The 22,408-nt window shown below is 52.8% G+C and overlaps 1 protein-coding gene across 1 annotated transcript; it reads right to left on the bottom strand.

Moving 5' to 3' along the window:
• Positions 1–990: 990 nt before the first annotated feature.
• On the bottom strand, positions 991–21,937 carry LOC114696172 (alanyl aminopeptidase, membrane). The gene is made up of 21 exons (XM_028873728.2): positions 20,750–21,937; positions 17,868–18,887; positions 17,284–17,426; positions 17,068–17,204; positions 15,740–15,866; positions 15,500–15,654; positions 15,229–15,342; positions 14,986–15,129; positions 14,769–14,834; positions 14,597–14,662; positions 12,437–12,612; positions 12,160–12,239; positions 11,250–11,386; positions 11,092–11,147; positions 9,237–9,384; positions 4,642–4,733; positions 4,024–4,134; positions 3,705–3,872; positions 2,690–2,830; positions 2,251–2,332; positions 991–1,541 (listed from the first exon to the last, which is right to left on the bottom strand). Exons 2-21 carry the CDS (start codon positions 18,521–18,523, stop codon positions 1,389–1,391), a joined length of 2,952 nt encoding a protein of 983 aa, XP_028729561.1. The 5' UTR covers positions 18,524–18,887; positions 20,750–21,937; the 3' UTR covers positions 991–1,388.
• Between the last annotated feature and the right edge of the window lie 471 nt (positions 21,938–22,408).

Below are 22,408 nucleotides of genomic sequence, written 5' to 3'. Positions count from 1 at the left end.
TTACACGGAATCAGCGCGTTCCTCTCAAGCAAAAAGGACTTCTTGGGTCGTCTTGAACCCAGAAGAGACAGTGATCCCCAGACCACGCCTAGACTAAGACTACTTAATTATGAATGGCTTCCCCCTGCCGGCTGCCACGATTCTGTTAATTCATTTACTCCTAAAGCTTGGGCTTGGGAGGCACTGGCCGCCTTTACCTGTACTTCCCAGAGTGCTTATTATGTTTAACTCCCTCCCTCCCTCCTTCCTTCCTCAAATAGGGTTTCCCTCGGCTGGTCTCCAGCTCCTGGTCCTTCTGCCTCTGTCTGCCAGGAACAGGAGTGGGCCACTGTGCCTAGCTTGCTTGTCCTTTTAATTTGCAAATAGAGGCAGGCGGCCCAACCTGGTGCGGGACCGACAGAACTGTGGGCTTTTGTGCCTCCTCTGCTGGCCCCGGGGAGTCAGTATCTATCCAGCACAAGAGACTGGTCCTCAGCACTAACCACCCTCCACTCAAGTCCTCCCAAACTCTCCTCACCCAGTGGCCTGCTTGCCTCTAACCCGCAGCCCGACCATTCTGCCCCCTGGAAAATTCACCTTGGAGCCTGGAGAGGAGGTACATACCCTAAGTCATAACGCAGCATTTAAGGTTGGGTTCTCTGCAGTACTAACCTTCCCTCACTGTCCCAGGTGCCCAGTGTCTCTTTGACAGGATATGAGGGCCACAGCCAGCACTCTGCCCCCTTGAGATTTGGTAGGGTGGACCCCGTGGGAGCCACCATATCCTATCCACCCCCACCCCCACCCCCCACATCACATCCTCTGAGAGGTTCCTCAGCGCCCAACCCTGAAAACCTGTCCTGGGGCTGTATGGGGCAAGGAAGCATACTCCTTCCTCCACCCCCCACTCCCCCCACCCCCAGACCTCCAGCATGGCCCCCAGCTCCCCTCTCCACCCTCCACAAGCGTCGTATTAATCTCATGTTCCCGCTGAGTGGCAAGTCTGGAAGCTCATTTTAGAAATTCTTTATTTACATTTTCTCTTAAAAATATATATAGATCTTGTGTCCTGTTGATTCTTTGGTTCTGGGTCTTGTGGGGAACAGTGGTAAAGTGTGCAGGGTGACTCTATCCGGGGTGTCCTTTGTCCAGTAAAATCTTCTTAATCTGGCCTCAGAGCTGGGCTTCCCTGAGATCAGCCCCAGAGGCCTGGGCCTGGGGCAGAGTTGGCATGAGGGGCAAGGGCTGGGGGTCTGCCAGAGAAGCCTGGCAGGTAGGAGCTAGGCTGGCTCACGGGGTCCTTGAGGGTAGGATGCCGGTGTCTGGAGCTCTGAGGACAGAGACCCTGCACAGGCTGCCGAGATTGTCATCGGTGTCACGTGGGGCCAAGTGGCTCTCAGGACCAGGGTCTACTGGCTGTTCTGTGTGAACCACTCGAGGACGGCCTCCTTGTTCTCCTTCACCCACTTAATGTTGGCTTTCGTCTTCTCCAGAGCTTGCTCCAGAGCCCGAGTGCCCGAGCCAAAGCCCGTCTCTAGGTTATCCGCCTTGAACTGCTCCAGCTGCCAGGAATACAAAGTGTCAGGGCTGGGCTGGCTCTCCAACTCAGCCCTGAGAAGAGGGGGGGCTTCCAGCCTGCAGCCTCTCACCCCACTCACAGGTCCCTGGGCGTGGAGACCATATCTTGTTCCCTGCATAAGACGATGAACCCCTCACCATGTCTTGGGGCCAAGTACTCATCTACCCAGAAGTTGTGAAATCACAGCCCCAGGTGGAATCTGCTCGGAGGGTATTGGGCTTGGTTGTGCAATTATTTCAATGAGTTAGCTCTGAGTTTCAGCTGAAGTATCTCGGCCCAGTAATGAGCAAATGAAACAGGTGCCACACAGGAGCAACGACTGTGGAAATTCCTGACCCTCAGAGGATCCAGTGGCTTCGATGCCTTAGTAGCTTTTTTAAAAGGAAGGGGGGTGGGGGTGGGGTGCGGCTCAGGAGCAGAGAGCTTGCTAAGCACGGATCAGAGGCCCTGGGTTCCAACCTCATCGCTGCCAAACAATAAAATGGCGTAGAAGACTATTGCAATTCATGCACAACATGATTTTGCGCACACAGACTCTTAAGGAATCTGTGAAAGAACCGTTAGAACTCAGGCTGAGCTACCTCTCGCTGGTAGAGCTTGCCCAGGATGAGTGAAGCCCTCGCTTCCATCCCCAGCACCAGAAAAGCAACGCTAGACAGGGTCTCTGGGGCTAGGAGAGATCTGGTTCTTACCTGCTGCAGCTCGAATTCAGAGGAGAAGCGCCGCGTCACCCCCTGGATGAGATTGGCAAAGGAGAACGAACCTCCTCCGAAACTGCGGGGTCGGGGGAAGGACAGAGTGAGCCGCGGAGGGGGCAGAGACCCCAGGGACCTTCTCTGCGGCTGTCGGGGAACTATAGAATTCTACAACCATTTTGAGGGAGACATGAGGAGACAGACCAAAATGACATCCCAAGATCCCAAAGAGAGCCTGCCAGGACATGCAGAAGGCAAGTCTTGAACACAGCTCAGGCTGTAGGTCCCTGACTCCTTGTCCTTGTGGGAGATTTTTCTTCTGGCTACAGCTTTCTTTCCAAGTGGGGAAGGCCAGCCTGGGGGCGGGGAGGTGTACGGGTCGCCCCAGCACCCCCAGCCTCGGCCTGTGATAGTCCAACACCCCAACAGGACTCACTCCTCAAAGAGTTTCTTCCAGTTGCTTCGGACAAAGTCCCAAACCAGAGGTTGCCCAGCCACATTGCTGGCAATGCTGATGATGGTGGAGGTGGCGTCCTGCCTCCGGATGTAGTCGGAATTCAGAGTGTAACTCAGGTACCTGTGGGCAGGAGGCAAGGGTAGGGACCACGTGAGGACTGTAGTCCCGTGATACAGGGTTGGGAGCCTGATGTCTCTCAATCACCGCCTCTTGCATGGCTCAACATGCCTTTGACGTGTGAAGAGCTGTGGGGCACCCAGGTACTACCTCCCCTCTGCAGGTGAGAAACCCAGTCACCTACACAGACAGGGTCACAGGATCACTGACCATGCAAGTGTGTACTACCATGCAACTTTCTGAGAACAGATCAAGGAAGGAAAGAGTTCCAGCCATCTTTTTGTTTTGTTTTTGTTTTTTGAGTCATGATTTCTCTGTGTAGTTTTGGTGCCTGTCCTAGATCTCGCTCTGTAGCCCTGGCTGGCCTTGAACTCACAGAGATCCACCTGGCTCTGCCTCCTGAGTGCTGGGATTAAAGGCGTGCGCTACCTCTGCCCGGCTGAGTTCCAGCCATCTTAGCCCTCACACCAGGTAAGGTGGCCGCTCCTCACTTAGACTGTAAAGGAGACTCAGCTGAACTGTTTGTCACTAACACTGATGGAGCAAAGAACGTGATTCTCATGGTTTAGGGGTCATGGATGTCCTGTGGGGTCAGGAACAATCTCTAGCAGTAGTCTCTGGAACTTGGCAGGTCTGGCCTCTGAAAGGGCTACCAGAGTGGGCGAGACCTCACCCAGGTGCAGGAGACCCACAGCAGTTAATAGTTAAGGATCTGCCCCTGACCCTGTATTCCAGTCTTGGCTCAGTCACTTACTAAGTCTTTTGGCAAGTAATTGTTTTGTCTCTGAGCTTCTCTGTCCTCACCAACCAGCACAAGGCTGGAGGAAGAGGAGCATGGAGGCTGGGCTGGGTCTGTGGGGTGGGGCCAGGTCCTCACCTGTTCAAAATCCACACTTCTTTGCTACAGGCCAGGGCTGCTCGGAGCTTGTCTGCCTCGTTTACCAGAGTGGCTTTCCGGAACTGTTCCCAGGCAAAGTTCCACTCCTCCTCACCGCCGAAGGCAATGGCGTTGCAGTAGACAGTAGAGCGAAGGTTGGGGTGGATCCTGGTGTAGGGGAGTCAGGAGCAGAGGATCAGTGGAGACTGGGAGCCAGGAGCTGCCAGTGACTGGCCTGGGGCTCTGCTTAGTCCAAGGGGCCGATGAGGACCGGCGGGGGAGGAACAGGGGAGCAGGGGAGGAACAGGGGAGCACTCACGGGTTATTATCAGGGTGGCTCATCCACTCTGTATAAAGGTCAGAAACCAGTTCCTTACACTCTCTGATACCACTGGAACAGGCGGTGCTGATGGCGTTAACTTCATTGTACCTGTCCGGGGGGCGACATGTGGTTAGCACATCCTGCCCAGACTCCCACCAAGACTGTCCCCTCAACACTTTGGGGCTTCTCCTGTTTTCTTCCTGCCTGTGATTTCTTGGTTCCCCAGACAGCCTCAGGCTGTCAGTTTGAGTCTTTCTTGGGGATGTAGCTCAGTTTGGAGATGTTTGTAGCATTCAGGAAGCCCTGGGTTTAACCCCCACACGGTATAAACTGAGTGTGGTAGTGCATGCCTGTAATTCTACCACTTAAGAGGCTGAGGCAGGAGGATCAAAAGTTCCAGGCCAGCCTGGGCTACATTAGACCCTGTGGCAAAGAAATCCACAAAACCCAAAAGAAGCCAGGAGAGCGCACAGGCCAGGTGGATCCTCCAGGGAGCCCCCTGCTCCTAGGTGGGCTCTCTCCCCGGCTGGTGGTCAGACATGGAAGGTTCCAGAGGAGAAAACTTGCAGCTCTCGGGTCATGTGGGACCTCCAGACTCACAAAGGTCACACTTACTGTTCCATCAGTGTTGATGGGCGAATGGTCCAGTTTTGGGTTTGAATTTCGAAGTGATTGAAGAGGGGCTGGACTTGCTTCTTCAGGTAACTCTGGGGAAAAAATGTAGGAATTGTGTCAAGGACCCAAGTCGACCTGCCCAAGGCCAGCACCTGGAGTCTAGGTTTCAGATGACTGAATGGTGTTCTTTCTCCTCAAAGCCAGAGTCAACCCTAACCCGCTTGTCCAACCACCATTGTTTCTGACTGTGACGCCAGGTCTCCCTTCCTGATCTCATTGTGAGAAATTTAGGAAACACGGAAAAGCAAACACAGAGGGTGGACCCAAACTATGAGTTTCAAACTGGCAAGTTCATCCCCTCTTATTCTCGCCTTCCTTTCTTAGCTTGTGCTAATTCTGTGTGCTCTTCTTTTTACTAACCACATTGCAGATTCTGGACTGACGGACCTTTGTGACAAACGGAAGCCATTATCCAATGGTAAAAGGAATCGACTCTCCCCTCCCCAAGAGCCTCTTGGTTCTTGCAGGAGAGATAGTGGTGGCTGTGAGGTCACCATAGGGCAGCTGGGAGGTGAGGAGGGAGATAGGCCCAGCCTGGTGGAGATCAAGGATGTACAGAAAAGGACTTGCTAGCCAGATGGTGGTGGTGGTGGTGGCGGCGGCGGCAGCGGTGGCGGTGGCGGTGGCACACGCACACCTTTAGTCCCAACACTCAGAAGGCAGAGGCAGGTGGATCTCTGTGAGTTCAAGGCCAGCCTGGGCTACAGAGTGAGTTATAGGACAGCCAGGGCTAGACAGAAAATCCTTTTTCAAAACAACAACAACAACAAAAAAAAAAAAAAAAAAAAAAAAAAAAAAAAACAAAGAAAGAAAGAAAGAAGAAGAGGAAGGAAGGAAGAAAAGAAGGACTTGCTGTAATGAGGCCCAAAATTAAAGGGCATGGGGAAGGCTAGGGCTGTGAGTAGAGGCTGGAATCCACGTCTGTAGGTCAAACTCCAGCCTGGCCCCTCTATCCAGTGGCAGCTGGCCTCATTCACAGGAGGTGCTAGCCCAGAGAGGCTGGGGGTGCTGGTCACTACACACAGAGAGAAGGGTTCCAAGGAGGTCAGAGGAGGAGGTTTCCATCAGTTCCCACCCTGACCCCCATGAGTGGGCACTGCCAGCTTCATTACACACAACAGAGGCCCATGCCAGAGACACCAGACGATCTTAAGAGGATGTCCAGGACCTATGGATATTCATTTGATTTCCTTTTCTCTCCTCTGTCCTTCCTTCCTTTTTCATTAACTCCTGTTCTTTGACAGTTTGATAGAAATATCTAATTACGTTTAGTCCTTTCTCTTGGTTTTTGTGTCAGAGTCAAGGCTGTGCACACATACTGTGCATACACTCTGTCACTAAGCCACACCCCAGCCTCCCAAGCCCCTAATTTTTGAGGGTCTCCAGTGAAGAATTATTTGGCTACCAGGTCTTCCCATGGTAAGATCTACAGGTGACAAACTCCACCTCCCCATGGAGTTTCCAATCCCTTTGTGTCACCATCATCGACATTGAGGTGCGGTCTCACTATGTAGCCCTGGCTAGCCAGAAACTCGCTATGTAGACTAGGCTGAGCCCACACTACCTCCTACCTCTGTCCTCTGAGTGCTGGGGTAAGGCACCACCAGCACTCACCACCACGCCCTTTTGTGGGCCTAGCTCATCTGTTCCATTCCAATTCTGGTATGGCTTCGGGTCACTGTTTATTGCCTCACTCTCAAATCCAAAAAGGCCTCTCAGCCTCCAACTTGACAGGAGACCAAAACAAATAGAAACTTCAGAGGAAAAGTCAACAGAGGGAAAAAGGAGACTTCAAAAGCCCTGTAATAACTACCCTCAAGAGAGAAGACACCGTAGAGGACCAGAGGGAAAAATAGAAATATCCTGCAGGTGAGGGGCAAACACTGAGGGGACCCGCCCTGGGGGAGAGCGGAGACTCACTGAGCTGGAAACTGGGAGGGACGTAAAAACCAGGCCCAAAAAGAGAAAGAAGTGGAGTCACTCAGACTTCCAGAAAGACATGAAATGGACAACAGACAGGAGAATTTCAGAGGGACAATAAAATAGCTCTGACACAGCACATCTACGTCCACACTGAGAAAACTCTGGCCCACCAGGACTGCTGGTACAAGAGCCCAGAAGTTTCCAGGAAGGGGAACAGGTTACGTCCCAAGAACTGGAAATGACAAAAGCTCTGGGCTTTTCAACTGCAACATGAGAATCCTGGTGTCAAGAGGTCAAGACCTGAGACATTCTGAGGAATGATTTCCAATTCAGAAACTTCCAAATCAGTCCAGTGTGAAAGCAAAATAAAAGACATTCCTGACAGCTTGCCTGAGAAAACCCACCCGCACAGATCCTTCCTCCAAACTCTCAGAATATGGACACCCTGAGAGAAAATAGGTAAGGGAGCCCCGGGACTTGGGAAGCAGAGCGCAGCTCAAGCAGAAAGATCAGGACCTTGCGCATAGCCTGAGCTATGACAGTCCTGGAAGCGTCAGAAGACTCCAGGACACACACAAGCCCTCCTGTGGGAGCAGTCCACGAAGCCTTTCTAGACAGGGTAACCCAGGTGCCAACACAGCACTCCAGCTGGCTCCGAAGGGAATATGGACACCAGGGGTATGCTGAATGCTGGTATTGTGATGTCACTACAATACCAGCCTGAGAGGATCCTGGGCAAGTTTGTTTACCAAAATATGCATTTACTGTCCTATGCTGATAGTGGGTTACTTTTAAATTTAATTAAAAAAGAAAAAAAGATGGCTCAGGGGTTAAGAGCACCTGCTGCTCTTCCACAGGACCCAGATATGATTCTCAGCACCCACATGTTGGCTCGTAACCATCTGTAAATGTAGTTCCAGGGGACCCAAAGCCCCAAGACCTTCTTTTGGTCTCCTCAAGCACCAGGCACACACATGGTGTGCAAACATAGGTACAGGCGAAACACCCATACACACAAAAAATTAAAAATAAAAAAATTTCTAAAGAGTTCCAGGCCAACCTACAAAGACTATCTAAAGAAAGGAACAAATAAAAAACAAAACAACAACAAAACAAAAAACAACCAAAAAAAACGGGCCTAGGGAGATTGTTCCGTGAATCAAGGTTTGCTATGCAAACATGTTGAGTTGACTTCCCAGAACACACACCACTAATGCACAAAGACACATCAACCAAACACAACAGCAGTACCTGGAGCTGGTGACATGAGGGTCCCCAGGGGTTCCTGACCAGCCTAGCTGAAATGGTGGGCTCCAGGGTCAGTGAGCTCAAAAAATAAGATAGAGGGGTGCTTGCTGCCTGAGCATGAAGACTCGAATTCAGATCCCCAAAACCCACATAAGCACACACATGTAAGCACAGCTCTAGAGTGGCCAGACACAGATGCTGGCCAGTCAGACTAGCCAAAATGGTTCTGGCCTACACACACACACACACACACACACACACACACACACACACACACAAATCAAATCCCAACAACAAAACTCTCTTAAATGTGGTCTGCAGAGCTAGGAACATTCCACCAAATGCATGCTGCAGTGTAACTCAGCCAGTCCCAGCTATGGGTCACATAAGTATTTCTTTGATGTTTGCCCTTTTATGAAGGATGCACGGGTGTGGCTTCATTCTGAGCCAGTTCCTACCACCATCTCTGGTCTCTCCAGTGGGAGCTTCACATGTCTAAGCCATGCTATGAACATGTCAAAGCCTGCAAGACCAGTGCCTGACAGCCGCCTGGGAGGATGGGCTGTGGTGGCCAGCTCCACACCTCAGCAGAGAGCGGTGCTGCCGGGAACAGCTGCCTAAGGCACACAGCTGGTAAGCTAGGCCTTCAGTCTTCCAGCGCAATATCCTCTCTGGGCCTCCCCACAGCATTGATTTCCCGTGTTCCCAATGGGCAGATTTCGCTAGGAATCTTGTCTTTATTTTGGGAGGCAAGGGGAAGTATCCATTCTCCTAACCTCCTCTCTGCCTGCTCTTTCTAGATCCCTGTAGTAGAATATTATTTTAAGTGTGTTGCTTTTGTTTATGTTGCATTTGTTTAACTCTGCGAAGCTGTGTTACTGTGCCTGTGTAAAACACCTGATGGTCTAATAAAGAACTGAATGGCCAATAGCAAGGCAGGAGAAAGGACAGGTGGAGCTGGCACAGAGAGATGGAGGAGTGAGGAGATCTAGCAGCCAGAGGATCCAGGGGCCAGCCACCCAGCTACACAGCGAGCCACAGAGTAAGAGTAAGATTCACAGAAGTAAGAGAACGGGAAAAGCCCAGAGGTAAAGGGTAGACAGGATAATTTAAGATAAGAAAAGCTGGCTAGAAACTAAGCCAAGCTAAGGCCGGGCATTCCTAATTAAAAGTAAGCCTCTGTGTGATTTATTTGAGAGCTGAGTGGCGGCCCCCCACCCCCGAAAGAGTAAGATACCAACAACAGATCCCTCTTACTCTGTCATCCTCCCCAAGAGTATTTTCTTGAAAGAGCTTGGACAGGCAGTGTACCTATTGACTTCCCAGTGGTGGGACCCAGACACTGGGAAGTCAGCAACTCATACCATCATGGGGCCATAGACCTCGGAGCGATCGAACATGAGCTTGAAGTAGTTAAGGCTGCTCAGGGCGGCCTCCCAGGGCATGTACTCCGTTTCTTTGTCCAGGAAGAGGGTGTTGTTCAGCGCCAGAATGATGGATACCTTTCGAGCACTAGAGACAAACAGGAGGACTGAGGTCAGCACCCACCCAACCCAGCTACACCCTGGGGACCCCAGCCCAGGCTCTCAAGGACACACCCAAGCCTGGGTCCCCTGGGAGAGTGACATGGGTGCTCTGTGCTGTCATCCATGGAGCCCCCCTCAACCTACTGCCAGTCATGGTTTCCTGCCAGTTATCCTCATTTTATTTAGTTTTTTTTTTTTGGTTTTTCGAGACAGAGTTTCTCTGTGTAGCTTTGCGCCTTTCCTGGGACTCACTTGGTAGCCCAGGCTGGCCTCGAACTCACAGATATCCGCCTGGCTCTGCCTCCCGAGTGCTGGGATTAAAGGCGTGCGCCACCACTGCCCGGCTTTATTTAGTTTTTACCATTGATCATTTCCGTCTTTTTGTTTCTGTTTTGAGACAGGGTCTTTTCACTAGCCCCGGCTGTCTTGGAACTCATTATGTAGGCCACGCTGACCTTGAACTCAGAGATGCCCCTACCTCCCAAATACTGGGATTAAAGGCGTGCACCATCACACGTGGTGAGATATATACTGATTTCCCCCAAAGCTACACAATTCAAAAGAGACCCAGCTCGGAGCTCCATGCTCTCAAGTCTGCTGAACTTTTCTTTGTTTTTGTCTTTATTTGTGTGTATTACACGTGTGTGTGTGTGTGTGTGTGTGTGTGTGTGTGTGTTCCTGTGGATGTGTGCATGTGTGCTTGCAGGTATATGTGAATATTATCTATGAATGGGGAAGTTGAGGCCAGCACTGGGTGTGCGTCTTTCCCCATCACTCTCCATCTTAGTTTTTGAGACACGGGTCTCTGACTGAACCTGGCACTCATGGAGTCCATGAGGCTGGCTGGTCAATGAGCTCAGGTATCTGCCTCTCCCCACAAGTGTTAGGGTTATAGTACGCTGCTGTCATACTTTGCTGCACCAGGCTTTTATGGGCTCAGGTAATCTGCTCGGTTGTCCCCATACTGGGTGACAAGCACTTTGCTGACTCCGGACTAAGCACTTCTGACTGGACCTTTCCTCCCTCTTCTGGCTTAGGCCATCGGTGGGCATTTGGTCCACGGATGTCTCTGGGGAATGTCACTCCCGTCAAGAGCTCGGCGTCTCAACATGAACACAGTAGGTGTTCGGTAAGCATCGTTGTGCCCAAGCTCTGTCTCTTCTGTCCTTTTCATCCTAGATTTTTTTTTTAAACACCAAACATAGCTCTGGTGTGCAAACACACTTGTGTACCCACAGCATTCGAGAAAGCTGGGGCTGTGGGGGGAACGTGGAAGGTAGAGCAGGACAGGCCTGTGTGTGTGGCTGCTGCTGTGACATTTGGATTTTTTTTTTTTTTTTTTTTTTTTGGTTTCTCCCAGACAGAGTTTTTCTCTGTGTAGCTTGGTGCTGTCCTGGATCTCACTCTGTAGACCAGAGCTGGCCTCGAACTCACAGAGATCCGCCTGCCTCTGCCTCCCAAGTGCTGGGATTAAAGGCGTGCGCCACCGCCGCCCGGCTCTGCCGAGACACTTGGAGTAAGGTATTCTTACACTGTCAGAGTCCTTCTCTGTGACATGGCCAGGTGAGGACCCCAGGAAGCTGCTCTGGGAGCCCCGGGCACAGCACCTGGCGGGCACCTAGGACAGCAGGGGAGACCCAGGGCGAGTCACCGTTAGTCACAGGCTTCTGTGTTCAGCCAGGAGGGCACTCACCTGGCCAGGTTGAAGGAGTCATAGATAATCTGCGCACGATTGATGACAGGGATAACCTAGAAAGGGAAACAGTGTGACTTTGGGCTGACAAGAGGGGACAGACCTTGCAGTCTGATGGCCCATCATACCATGGGGGACAGGGCAGGAGGGATACCCACAGAAAGGTCATTCTGCAGCTGCTTCTGAATCTTCTCCCAGTTGCCTGCATCGTAGTTGACCTGGTAATAGCCTGTCACATTAAGGTTCAGCAAGACCCACTCTTGGTCACTGAGGGTCTTGAAGTTGTCATTCTGGGCTGTGGAGAAGGGCCGAGGACAGGGCTGAGTCGAGTGTACTCAGAAGACAATGAAAGACCCCGGGCCTCCTCTCAGCATCCATCCTGCCTAGCCAACTTCCTCTGGTACCCTGTGTGTGACACAGTTCATTTTCGGGGCCTTTGCATGGAACTGAGCCCCTGATCCCTAGCTGATCACCCGTCACCCCAGCCAGACTCTACAGTTAGACCGTTGGAGGGTTCCTGGGTGTTTCTTTCTTTCTTTTTTTTTAAAGATTTATTTATTATGTACACAGAAGAGGGTGCCAGATCTCATTGCAGATGGTTGTGAGCCACCATGTGGGTGCTGGGAATTGAACTCAGGACCTCTGGAAGAGCAGTCGGTGCTCTTAACCTCTGAGCCATCTCTCCAGCCCTCCTGGGTGTTTCTAATTGCATGCCTTCCTCCTCCCGCCTGTGAGTGACTGGCCTTCACCTTCGATTCCTCAGTGCCCGCTCATACGAGGCAGCTCACTGGACTTGCCGATCACTGTCCTAAGCATCTTACGGGAATTCTCGCCTGTAATTCTCACACAGCTCAACGGAGCTGATACAGTCAACTTGATAGAAAAGAAAATGAAGGCCAGGGAGGCATGCTAACTTGCCCAAGGCCACACAGAAGCCAGGTGGAAAGTGGAAACAAAGTCATCAGCTCCATTTGTTGAGGGAAATAATGAAGGGAATCTTCACTCAGCTCTCCCACCACCCCCCAGAACATGGGCCAAGAGCCAGAAGATAAGCTATGGCTGGATTACCTTTCTGGGCTTCCAGCCAGTAGAGACTGTCCTGCGACTGTCCATTTTTGAGATACGGAATGGGCACGATCCAGGAGTAGCTGCAGTGAGAGACCCGGAGGCCAGTAAGGGATGATGGGTAACTCTTGGACATACCATGGGTACCCCTCTTAGGTACCCAGTGATGGCCCAGCACTGATTCCAAGTGTCACCATGCTCCTGATCCTACATGATCCCCTTCCTTGTTTGTGGCCCAACCTTCCCCGGGACCCAAGCCTTGGTGACCCTATCTGCTCACTTAAATTGTGAGGGGCGGGTGACAATGGCGTCGGGGTCAAGAAGGAAGTGTTCCTGGGAGATGTCTCCTGTTTGGGTATTCACAGTGATAACGGGAAAGCCCATCTGTAGGGTCCAGCGGTCCATGATGTCGCGCACGGATTTTGGGAGTTGGATTGCCGTCTGGTCGTCCACGGCCTGTCCGAGGGATACAGTGTGGCTGTCAATCCTCCCACACCTACCTCCCAGGCAACCTCTGCAGACTGTGGCTAGCCTAGGCCTGGGGTGCTCTCTATGCCGGGCAGGCGGGGGCAGAGGACATGGGACCCCACCCAGCTCTGCCTCTCTTTGTCTGCCCAGGGCTAGGTGAGCTGGAGAACCTCTCTGCCTCTAGCCGACTCCACACTGGTGGCACACCTGTGTGTGCCCCCAAGCTGTGGCCCATGGCCAGGGCACCTTCTGAATGTTTAGAGACGGGAAGAACAGAGAGAGAGAAAGCAGAGCCCAACGTCACGGGCAGGAGCAAGGAACAGGACTGTGGGGTGTGGAGGAAAAGCACCCCCAAGAGGAGGGAATGGGGATGCCACCGCCCTTGTGACTGTCACTTGAGTCTCTTTCACCATTTGTCAAATGTGTGGGCACTGCTTTTGAGTCACAGCAAAAAGCCAAAGGCATCTGCTAGTAACTGTGCACCCCTGAAAAGTGGGCAGGAGAGTGGCTGTCAGAAGGGAAAGCTGAGGTTGGGGGGGGAGGTCTGGGGCCACAGAAGACAGGAGAGGGAAGGGGGGCAAACTTCTCTGGAGGGCAGGAGGGTGAGTGGTGGAGGAAGGAGCTGGTGGTGGTGCACCACCTGGTCAGCTGCCAGAACGGGGGGGGGGGGGGGGGAGTTAACAGACAGGCTGGGGGAGGGGGCGGGGCACTGGAACCTACCCAGCTGTGACTCCCCAGTGAGATGGCCTTGGGGCCCAGAAGGACACAACAGCAACCAGGGAGTGGCTGGGCAGGAAGACAGGGCCCTAGGTCTCTGGAGGGAGCCCTGATGGGGAGGGGTGGGTGGGGCCGAGGAGGGGTGGGCAAAGTCTGCAGCAGAGCAGACTGCGAGGCAAGTGGTGGGGGCAGACAAAGGGGTGGAGGCTCATGGGCAGGGTGGACTCCAGTCCCGAGGAGAGGCGCCTCTGGGGAAGGCAGGGGGGCATGGTGGCTGTGAGGGCGGAATGTGAAGCAGGGAGGGGATGGAGGGTCAGAGTTTGCACCCTAGATGCTGGTATATGCAGGGACGTGCCAGGCAGGGAGGGGCATGGGGCCCAGGGCAGCTGGCAGTGCTGAGCCAGGTAAATGGCTGGTTCCAAAGTTCTGGCAGAAGACAGAGGAAAAGGAGGATAGGGAAGAGGAAGGGGGCAGAGGTGTAGTAGTGTGGGCAGAGGTGCCCTGAAGTTCATGTTCTCAGCACTGGGACCCCACGAGATCCACCATGGTGCGTCTGTTTGAGCAAGAACCTCAAGTGGGCCGGCTCTAGTGTGGTAGGCCAGTAGGCCATGCTGTAGAGGCAAAGACAGGAGGATCTCTGAGTTCGAGACCAGCCTAGTCTACAGGGCAAGTTCCAGGACAGCCAACGCTAGCAGAAAGCCCGTCTCGAAATGTGTTGGCGTGCACCCGTAATCCCAGCACTCCTAAGTGAGATGGGGAGTCGACTGTTCATGAAGAAAAAAGATAGACCCTACCTCAGAGACAAGATGAGAGAACCAACTGAAGAGAACCCACTAAAAAAGGAAGGAAGGAAGGAAGGGAGGAAGGAAGGAAGGAAGGAAAGAAGGAAGGAAGGAAGGACGGACCTGGGCTAGAGAGATGGCTTAGAGGTTAAGAGAGTGCTCTTCTAGAGGTCCTGAGTTCAATTCCCAGCAACCACATGGTGCCCTCTTCTGGTCATACATGCTGTATACATAATAAATGAATAAATCTTTAAAAAAAAAAAAAAGAAAGAAAGAACCTGAAGTGGACAGTGAGCAGGGGTCTTAACCACCCTCTTTAAGGAGCCATCTTTACACCCATCTTATAGACGAACCACTGAGGCCCCCAACAGTTTGCCTGGACTGGTGACCAGGGAAGCTGGGCACAGTCGCTCACACGCTGTCCCCAGGGACTTTGAGCCTTAGGACCTTAATGGAGAAGGCAGGTTACTCACTATCTGCAGGTGCTCCCACAGGTCCAGATAAACGGTGTTCGAGTATTTGAAGGCATTGAGATAAGACTGTGGGACGACAAATCTTGGTAAGGACTGAGTGGTACCCAGAGCTGTGGAGGGCTGTGCCAGGGGAGAGCCAGCATGCAGAGGGACCTCCTGGTGCTGTACTTACTGCAAGGCCCGTCTTGAACAGGTCCTCGGTCAGGAAGCTGGAGAGCATCCTAATGACTGAAGCTCCCTGGGGGTGGGGTGAGAGAGAGCTCAGGAGGCCAAGCTGGCTACCAGGGACAAACATCCCCAGAGCCGCAGCTGTGGTGAGGCTCTCTGCAGGATACATCCCTCCCCACACCCCGGGACTCTCAGGGCCTCCAGGAAGCCAGGGAGCTCACCTTACTGTAGCTGATGCTGTCGAACAGCTCACTGATCTCGGCCGGCGTGTTGACCTCATCGGCAGGGCTGGACAAGGGGTGGGAGGAGGCGAGTGCATCCACAGCCATCACACGATATAATTCATTCTGCACTATGAGGTCTGGCTGCAGAGTCCCCAAATGCCATTAGGAGACTGGCCCAGGACGCGCATCAGAGGCACTCCACTTTCCTACCTCGGCCCAATTCCCAGAATGGTGGCTCACCAGATTCCAGTCGGGCTCTGCATTATCAGCACCCAGATATTCCACATAGGAGGCAAAGCCTTCGTTCAGCCACAGGTCATTCCACCAGGCCACCGTCACCAGGTTGCCGAACCACTGCCGGGAACACAGATGAGCTTACTGAGCCTCACGGGCCTTGTCATCATTAACAGCATCTAGCCACGTGCTGACTGTCTGTCTACTAGGCACAGGCCAGGTGAGGACGGAACACTCCAAGGCCTCTGCTCTGTCTTGCTCCTCCTCAGATATCTACCTGATGGGCCAGCTCGTGAGCAATCACAGTGACCACCCGCTCCTTGTTGCCGATGGAGGAGGACTGTGGATCAAAGAGCAGGGCATTCTCACGGTAGGTCACCAGCCCCCAGTTCTCCATGGCTCCGGCGTTGAAGTCAGGCAGGGCGATCTGGTCTGTGGAACAGAGCCACGTGTTAATGGGAGGGCGTGGATGGGGATCCTAGGACTACCACCCGAAGGAGGCCCCATGGTTACTCACCAGACTTTTCTAGAGGGTAGGGTGTATTATAATGTTGGGCAAAGAAGCTTAGGATGGGACCTGTCTTATTGAGGGCGTAATCACCATGGCCCTCATCAATGGCACTGGGCCGAGCCCAGATTCGAATCTGCACAATGAGAGACAAGAGGTCAGGTTTGGGATCCTCTGGGATCCTAAGGAGAGTGGGTGGGAGTCCCAGGATCCAGTGATCTGGAGGTCCCTGATAAGTCAGGATGGGGACCAACTAGATTAAACTGAGAAAACTGAGCATGGTATCATATGCCTATAAACTCAGCACTTAGTTGGAACACTTAGGAGGCAGGAGGGTCACAAGTTCAAGACCAGCCTGGGCACTTTAGTGGACCCTGTCTCAATATTTAAAACAGGAGGGTAGAAGGATGACTCAGTGGCCGTGCTGGCTAATTTTATGTCAATTTGACAGGCTAGAGTCATCTGAGAGAAGGGAATCCCAGTTGAGAAAACGCCTCCATTTCTCACGGGGCTGTAGGCAAGCCTCTAAATACATTCCTAGTTAGTGATTGATATGGAAGGGTCCAGTCCATTGTGGTGGTCCTGGGTTCTATAAGAAAGCAGTAAGTTCTGGGACAGCCTGGTCTACACAGTGAGTTCTAGAACAGCCAGAAGACTGTCTCAAAGACTCTGTCTCAAAAAAAAAAAAAAAAAAAAAAAATTTAAGAGGCTGGAGAGTGGGTTCAGAGGTTGAGAGTGCTGCTCCTCCAGAGGACCCGGGTCTGATTCCTGATACCTAGGTCTGGTGGTTCACAACCACTGTAACTCCAGCTCCAAGGGATCTGACCCTTCCTTCTGGTCTCCACAGGCACCTGTACTCCTGTGCATGTACACACACACACACACACACACACACACACACATACACATACACACACACACATACACACACACACACACACACATACACACACACACATACACACACACACACACCTAATTAAAAATACATTTTAAAATGGGTTTTTAAAAAAGGGTTGGTGATATAAACCAGAAGTAGAAGAACACTTGTATAGTATGCACAGGCCCCAGGTTCAATACCCAGGAGTGGAGAAAAAACAAACAGTAACAACCGACCAGCAATGATCTGTCTCCTATGGTTAGGAGCCTCCTGAAGGAAGAGGAGTTGTGATTTCCGTGTTCCAAACACAGACTGGGAAATGCTTGAGAGCATGTGGAATCACTCAGAGCTGGGACTGTACAGTCTAATAATTCAGAAGCTAGCACTTAGAAGATCTGAGAAGGACCCTCAAGCCAGGGCCGGTGCTGTCCCAGGACATACAGGCCCAGTTCCATACCTGGACTCCATCAGATGTTTTCGATTCTATGTGTTTGAATTCGCTCACAATGTAGGCCAGCAGGTACGTGGACATCTTGGGAGTGGGATTGAACTCCGTGACACTCCAGGAGGGTTCTCCAGGAAGGGGACTGGAATCTAGGCATGGGGCGTGTAAATGTGTGGGCTTCCTGCCCTGCACTCCAGTCCAGGGCAAGCCCAGGGTAGCCAGACTCACCTTTGGGAAGCATGTTAGACAGAGCTGTGAAGCCGGCGGGGTGGATGAGGGTGATGTTAAATATGGCCTTCATGTCTGGCTCATCGAAGCAGGGGAAGGACTTCCGGGCATCAGCAGCCTGCATCTGCGTTGTGGCCACCACTCTGTCCAAATCAGAGTGTTAGAGAGGGTGCTACAGAAGAAGGGGTGCATGGAAGCCTGTCCTAACCTGCTTACTGCCCTTCACCCCACTCCACGCAGCCGCAGGACCCTGGTCAACAAACTGCCACGGGAGACCAAAGCTTCCAGACTCCATCCAAACCCTGGCAGGCTCCATGCCTGTGTGAGCTGAGGGGTCGGTCATTCCAGGCAACTTTCTCTCCTCTCAGTATTCCTGTCCGTCCAAGGAACCCTTCCATTCCACATCCCTAGGGTACAAAAGACCCTACCCCCAGTACTATGCCCCCCCCAGCCCCCTGCTGCTGCCACTGCCACTACAGATGACCAACCGAGCTACTGAGGTCTCCTGAAGGTTCCAGCCCCTCCTTCCCATGGTCCTCAGATGCAGCCCCACCTCAGCCTGTGCCCATGGCCCTGGAACTTACTTCTTGACGCCATTCTCCACATACTCGCTACGGTAGAATCCAGCCAGGTCATCGGCCAGCTCCCCCCGGAACTGGCTTTCCATCTCATACTGCTGGTCCTTTACCAGGGACCCCTGCAGTTGTACCACCAGGTACTCCGTGCGCTCTACCAGCTCAGTGCTGATGATGCCAGGTGCCTGGGGACCACCCAGAGCGCGCAGCTCCACCAGGTGGCTTCCCTTTAGGGTGTAGTTGAGCTTTTTGCTGTGGATGATGATGACATCTGTGGCCTCCTGACAGGTAAAGCGAACAGTACTGTTACCTTCAAAGATGTACAAGCCCTGGTCATTGGGGGTGAGGTAGGGTCTCAGAGTCACCCGGTAGGAGTCGGGTATCAGAGTCCTGGGCAGGCGGTACTGATTCCAAGGTTTGCTTTGATCTACAGTAGTGCCTGGGGTGGCAGTAGACGTGACAGCCGAGGTGGTAGTCGAGGTGGTAGCCGAGGTAGTGGCTGAGGTGGTGGCAGGGAGCGTGGGAGCTGTGGCAGAGTTCTCTGCATTCTTGTTCTTCTCCTGAGCATAGACCACGGACAGGGCTATGATGGTGCACACAGCTGCCACACCCAGCACAATGCCCAAGATGCCCAGGGTCTTGGAAATGTAGAAGCCCTTGGCCATGATGCCGGTGGGCAGGGAGCTCAGAGTGGCTCAGGCCAAGTGGGAAGCACAGCAGCCCTGGGCCAGCTTATATCTCACAGGGGGCAGAGCCTGACTGCCTTTGGATTGGACAAATATTAACCAGGGCTCAGGCGAAGGTCACTAGCCTAGATAGGGGTATTCTCTGCCCAGGCTCTGGAGAGATCAGAAATGAAACTGTACAAAGCTGGCTGGGGGGGGGGGTGCCTGCTGGGAGCAAACAGTGTCTGGTTACAGGCTGCAGGTGGCCTGGACGGTGCGGGGATCAGGCGGGACTGTGGCTGAAGGGCAGGCCGCAGGCTTGGCACCCAGAGGGCAGAGGGGAAGGCAGGTGACACCGATCTACCTACAAGCACAAATGGAGGGGACAGAAACATGAGGATTGAGGTTAGACTCAGCGAACGATACTCTCGGCCCAAGAGGTGGGACAGGCAGGGCAGAATGAAGACAATTCCCAGCATGCCATCAAAAGCACGCTGGATCCACCTTCGGGCTGAGTTCCCTGAGGGACACCAGGGGCCCCTTGGGACATTCTTCAGATTCTCTCCCTTTCTCTCCTGACCAACTTCTTTCCTCTCAGCTCCCCAAGAAAATCAAAATGAATCTCTTCCTTCCTTCCTTCCTTCCTTCCATTCTCTCTCTCTCCCCCTTTCTTTCTTGTAAAGAGTTATCGTTTCCCCTCATGAGTAAATAACAGTACCTCCCCCTCAGTTTTGCCTAACAGATTTAAAGGGAAGCACATGAGCCATCCAAGGTAGAAATTTCCAGCTGTGACCCTTCCTTCCCCTAGCACAGCACTAGCCCAACTTTCTGTCCTAGGTAGACGCCAACACTTACCAACACTTCCATTACGTATGGCCTTACCGGTCTCCTTCACCAGTCCTGACTCCCAGACCGCCACACTGGCTGATGCTCACCCCCATCTCCTCACAGCATTCAGCAGACCCAGCTATATTCTCGCGAATTCCCTGCTTCCTCCAGTGCCCCTCAAACCTACTCATCACACATCTGGCCATTGCATTCCACTGTTTCAAACCGTCTCTTTGCTCCATAGAACCTAGGCCCTACCTTCCTAAGGGATCCACACACTATGTGCAGAAGTCAGCCTACCCACTTCCCACGCTCATCCCAGGACCCCCCCCCCGCCCCCCCCCAACAGTCACAGTACTTCAGCTTTTATCCAGCCCCTCTACCTCAGGGCCTTTGCATACGCACTGCATACTGTCTGGATAGACTTCTCTTCACTCTCACCCTGATTAGCTTCTATTGATACTTCAAGTCTTAGAGAAGCTATACACACACACACACACCCCTACACACACACACACACACACCTCCACACACACACTAGCTCCAGCCCTGATGGATTGGATTTAACACCATGCATCTCCTCTCCAGATCCCTGTACCTCAGCATGGGTTTCTACTCCATTCAGTGATAACATGAGCTGTGAACTTCAGGCTTGTAAGAACAAAGCCTTGGCTATTTCTGCCCCCAGACTTGGCTCTGTGCCTGGCACCTAGTAGGTACTCGGCAAGTATCTGTTGGGAAGATGCCCACGTATGCGATTGAGTGACTGAATAAGTCATTCTAGAAGAAAACCCTTTTTGAAGTCCTACAGCTTTTTATCTCCACCCCGCCATTGCCAAAAAGGCATTTTAAGAGAATATTTACCCTTCCTCTGAGCCCTCTTTCAGTCCATCTGACCCTCTAGGACCCCATCCACCTGCCGCCTTCAGGGAGGTGTGTTGGATGAATGTATGATGGAGGGTGCAGGTGTGTGCAGCCAGGCACCTGTAGCTACCATCTGCTCTGGCTAGCAAGGCCAGGATCTGTGTTTGAGGTGCCTGGTTCTGATTGTCTACGTTTCAGGCCAAGGGTGCACAGTGCTCTCTGGTCTCCCCCACAATCGGCAGCCCATCCCCAGGTCCTCAATCTGGGGACTCCACTGCAGGGAACAGCAGTTCTACCTATCAGGCCTGGGCTGATGGCCAAAGGGCATTAGTGGGAAACTTGGTGTCAGAAAGGCACATACTGATATCGCAGCTTGTAGAAATAAGGGTTGAGGCCTCAGAGGTTTCACCCGGGCCCCAGGCTTCCTCTGACAGAGCCGCCTTGACAGCACCAGTGGGTAGACACCCTGGGGGCTATGCCCCCACCTCATACCCCTTCACCACACCCCCAGCTGGGCCTGCAGCCCCCTCCTACCTGAACAGCAGGCAGACCCATAAATCCATTCGGCTAATCCCGTCTCCAAACAAAGAGCTAGGTTCTGCCTGGCCCTCTTCAGCCTCTTCCTGTTTGCTTTGGATGTGGACCATGGGCCAGCTGGCCAAAATCTGGGTTCCTCTGCAAAGGGGCCCTGGTGTCTAGATTTGGCTCGGCTCCAGGAATGGCACCAACCCAAGCTAGGGGTGTGTGGGTGGGCTCTGCGGCCCCTCACCTTTGGGGGACTCTAAGAAAGGTCCCTCACCATAGCCCCTGCCTTGGCACAGGTCTCCCCATACCCCGGCAGGCTGGGGGCTTCTCGTGACCCTGCCCCGCCAGCGTGGGGGCGGGTATCTTCCTGGGTGTGTGGATGAGATGTCCCTCACTGCCTTCAGAGACCTCAAGACCATCCCTGAACTTGACCTCCTGGCTGCTCCTCTCTCGCGAGGCTTGGGTGACTGTGAAAACCTGGTTCTGGACTCTCTGCCGTTGTTCTTCTGGTCCCAGTGGCCAGGCATACCTTTCCTCTCCTTATTTATACTTCAAAGCCGAGCTCAGACACTACAACCTTGTCGCGCCCCCTTAGCGACACACTTCTTCAGTCTGCAGTTCTCATCTTTATCACATGGCTTACGAAAAGACCGTGGTTGTATCAGCCTCCGCGCCAAGCCAGCACGAGCGAAACACAGGCAGACAGCCTGCACCTCACCACCACAGAAATGACAGACGACAGCTAAGGCGCTCTCCAAAGTCAGACCCTTGATTTGGGGGGTGGTTCCGCCCTCGACTCAGCACACGCCATCCTGGGCTCTGAGACTGCTCACAGAATCCACCTTTGCCATCATCCAGTAGCTCATTTACATTTTTCTCAAAACCAGTTCATGTTATTCAGCCTGGTGAGCCGTAAGGAGCCTGACATCCTGTGTTGTTTCTTTTTCTTCTGAGCTACGGCTCACCTCATGCCTCAGATGAAAACTGAGGTATCAAGGCAGCCTGAGACCACCCCGCACAGCTGCTGCCACTGCTGGGGAGACTAACGATCTGTCCTGCCTGATTTGGGGTGCCTCCGTGGGGGCTCTTTCTGCAGGGGAGCAAGGCTTTCCCCTTCCCTTTACTGATTCCCTTTGCGGGGGTGGGAGCCCGGACCCCACCTGGCAGGTCTCAACCACCGAACACTGTTTAGGATACACACACACACACACACACACACACACACACCATACATACACACACATACATACACACACCACACACACACACCACACACATACACACACACCACACACACACACACACACCACACACACACACACACCACACACACCACACACACACATACACACACATACATACACACCACACACACACATATACACACACCACACACACATATACACACACACCACACACACACACACACACACCACACACACACACATACACACACATACATACACACCACACACACACATATACACACACCACACACACATATACACACACACCACACACACACACACACACCACACACACACATATATACACACACACACCACACACACACATACACACACACCACACATACCAAACACACACCACACACACACACATACACACACCCCATACACACACACACCCCATACACACACACCCCATACA

The sequence above is a fragment of the Peromyscus leucopus genome, chromosome 1, assembly GCF_004664715.2.
Source record: "Peromyscus leucopus breed LL Stock chromosome 1, UCI_PerLeu_2.1, whole genome shotgun sequence".
Classification (NCBI taxonomy): domain Eukaryota; kingdom Metazoa; phylum Chordata; class Mammalia; order Rodentia; family Cricetidae; genus Peromyscus; species Peromyscus leucopus.
The sequence above is the reverse complement of the archived record's forward strand: the minus strand, read 5'-3'. Positions and strand labels throughout refer to the sequence as shown.

Bases quoted from the DNA above. Each gene is read 5' to 3' on its own strand.
- LOC114696172 (XM_028873728.2), bottom strand. From the start codon at position 18,523: ATGGCCAAGGGCTTCTACATTTCCAAGACCCTGGGCATCTTGGGCATT. The intron at 11,387-12,159 runs GTAATCCAGCCA...CCTTCTCCACAG, and splicing joins CTGGCTGGAAGCCCAGAAAG to CCCAGAATGACAACTTCAAG. The intron at 3,873-4,023 runs GTGAGTGCTCCC...CCCCTACACCAG, and splicing joins AGCCACCCTGATAATAACCC to GATCCACCCCAACCTTCGCT.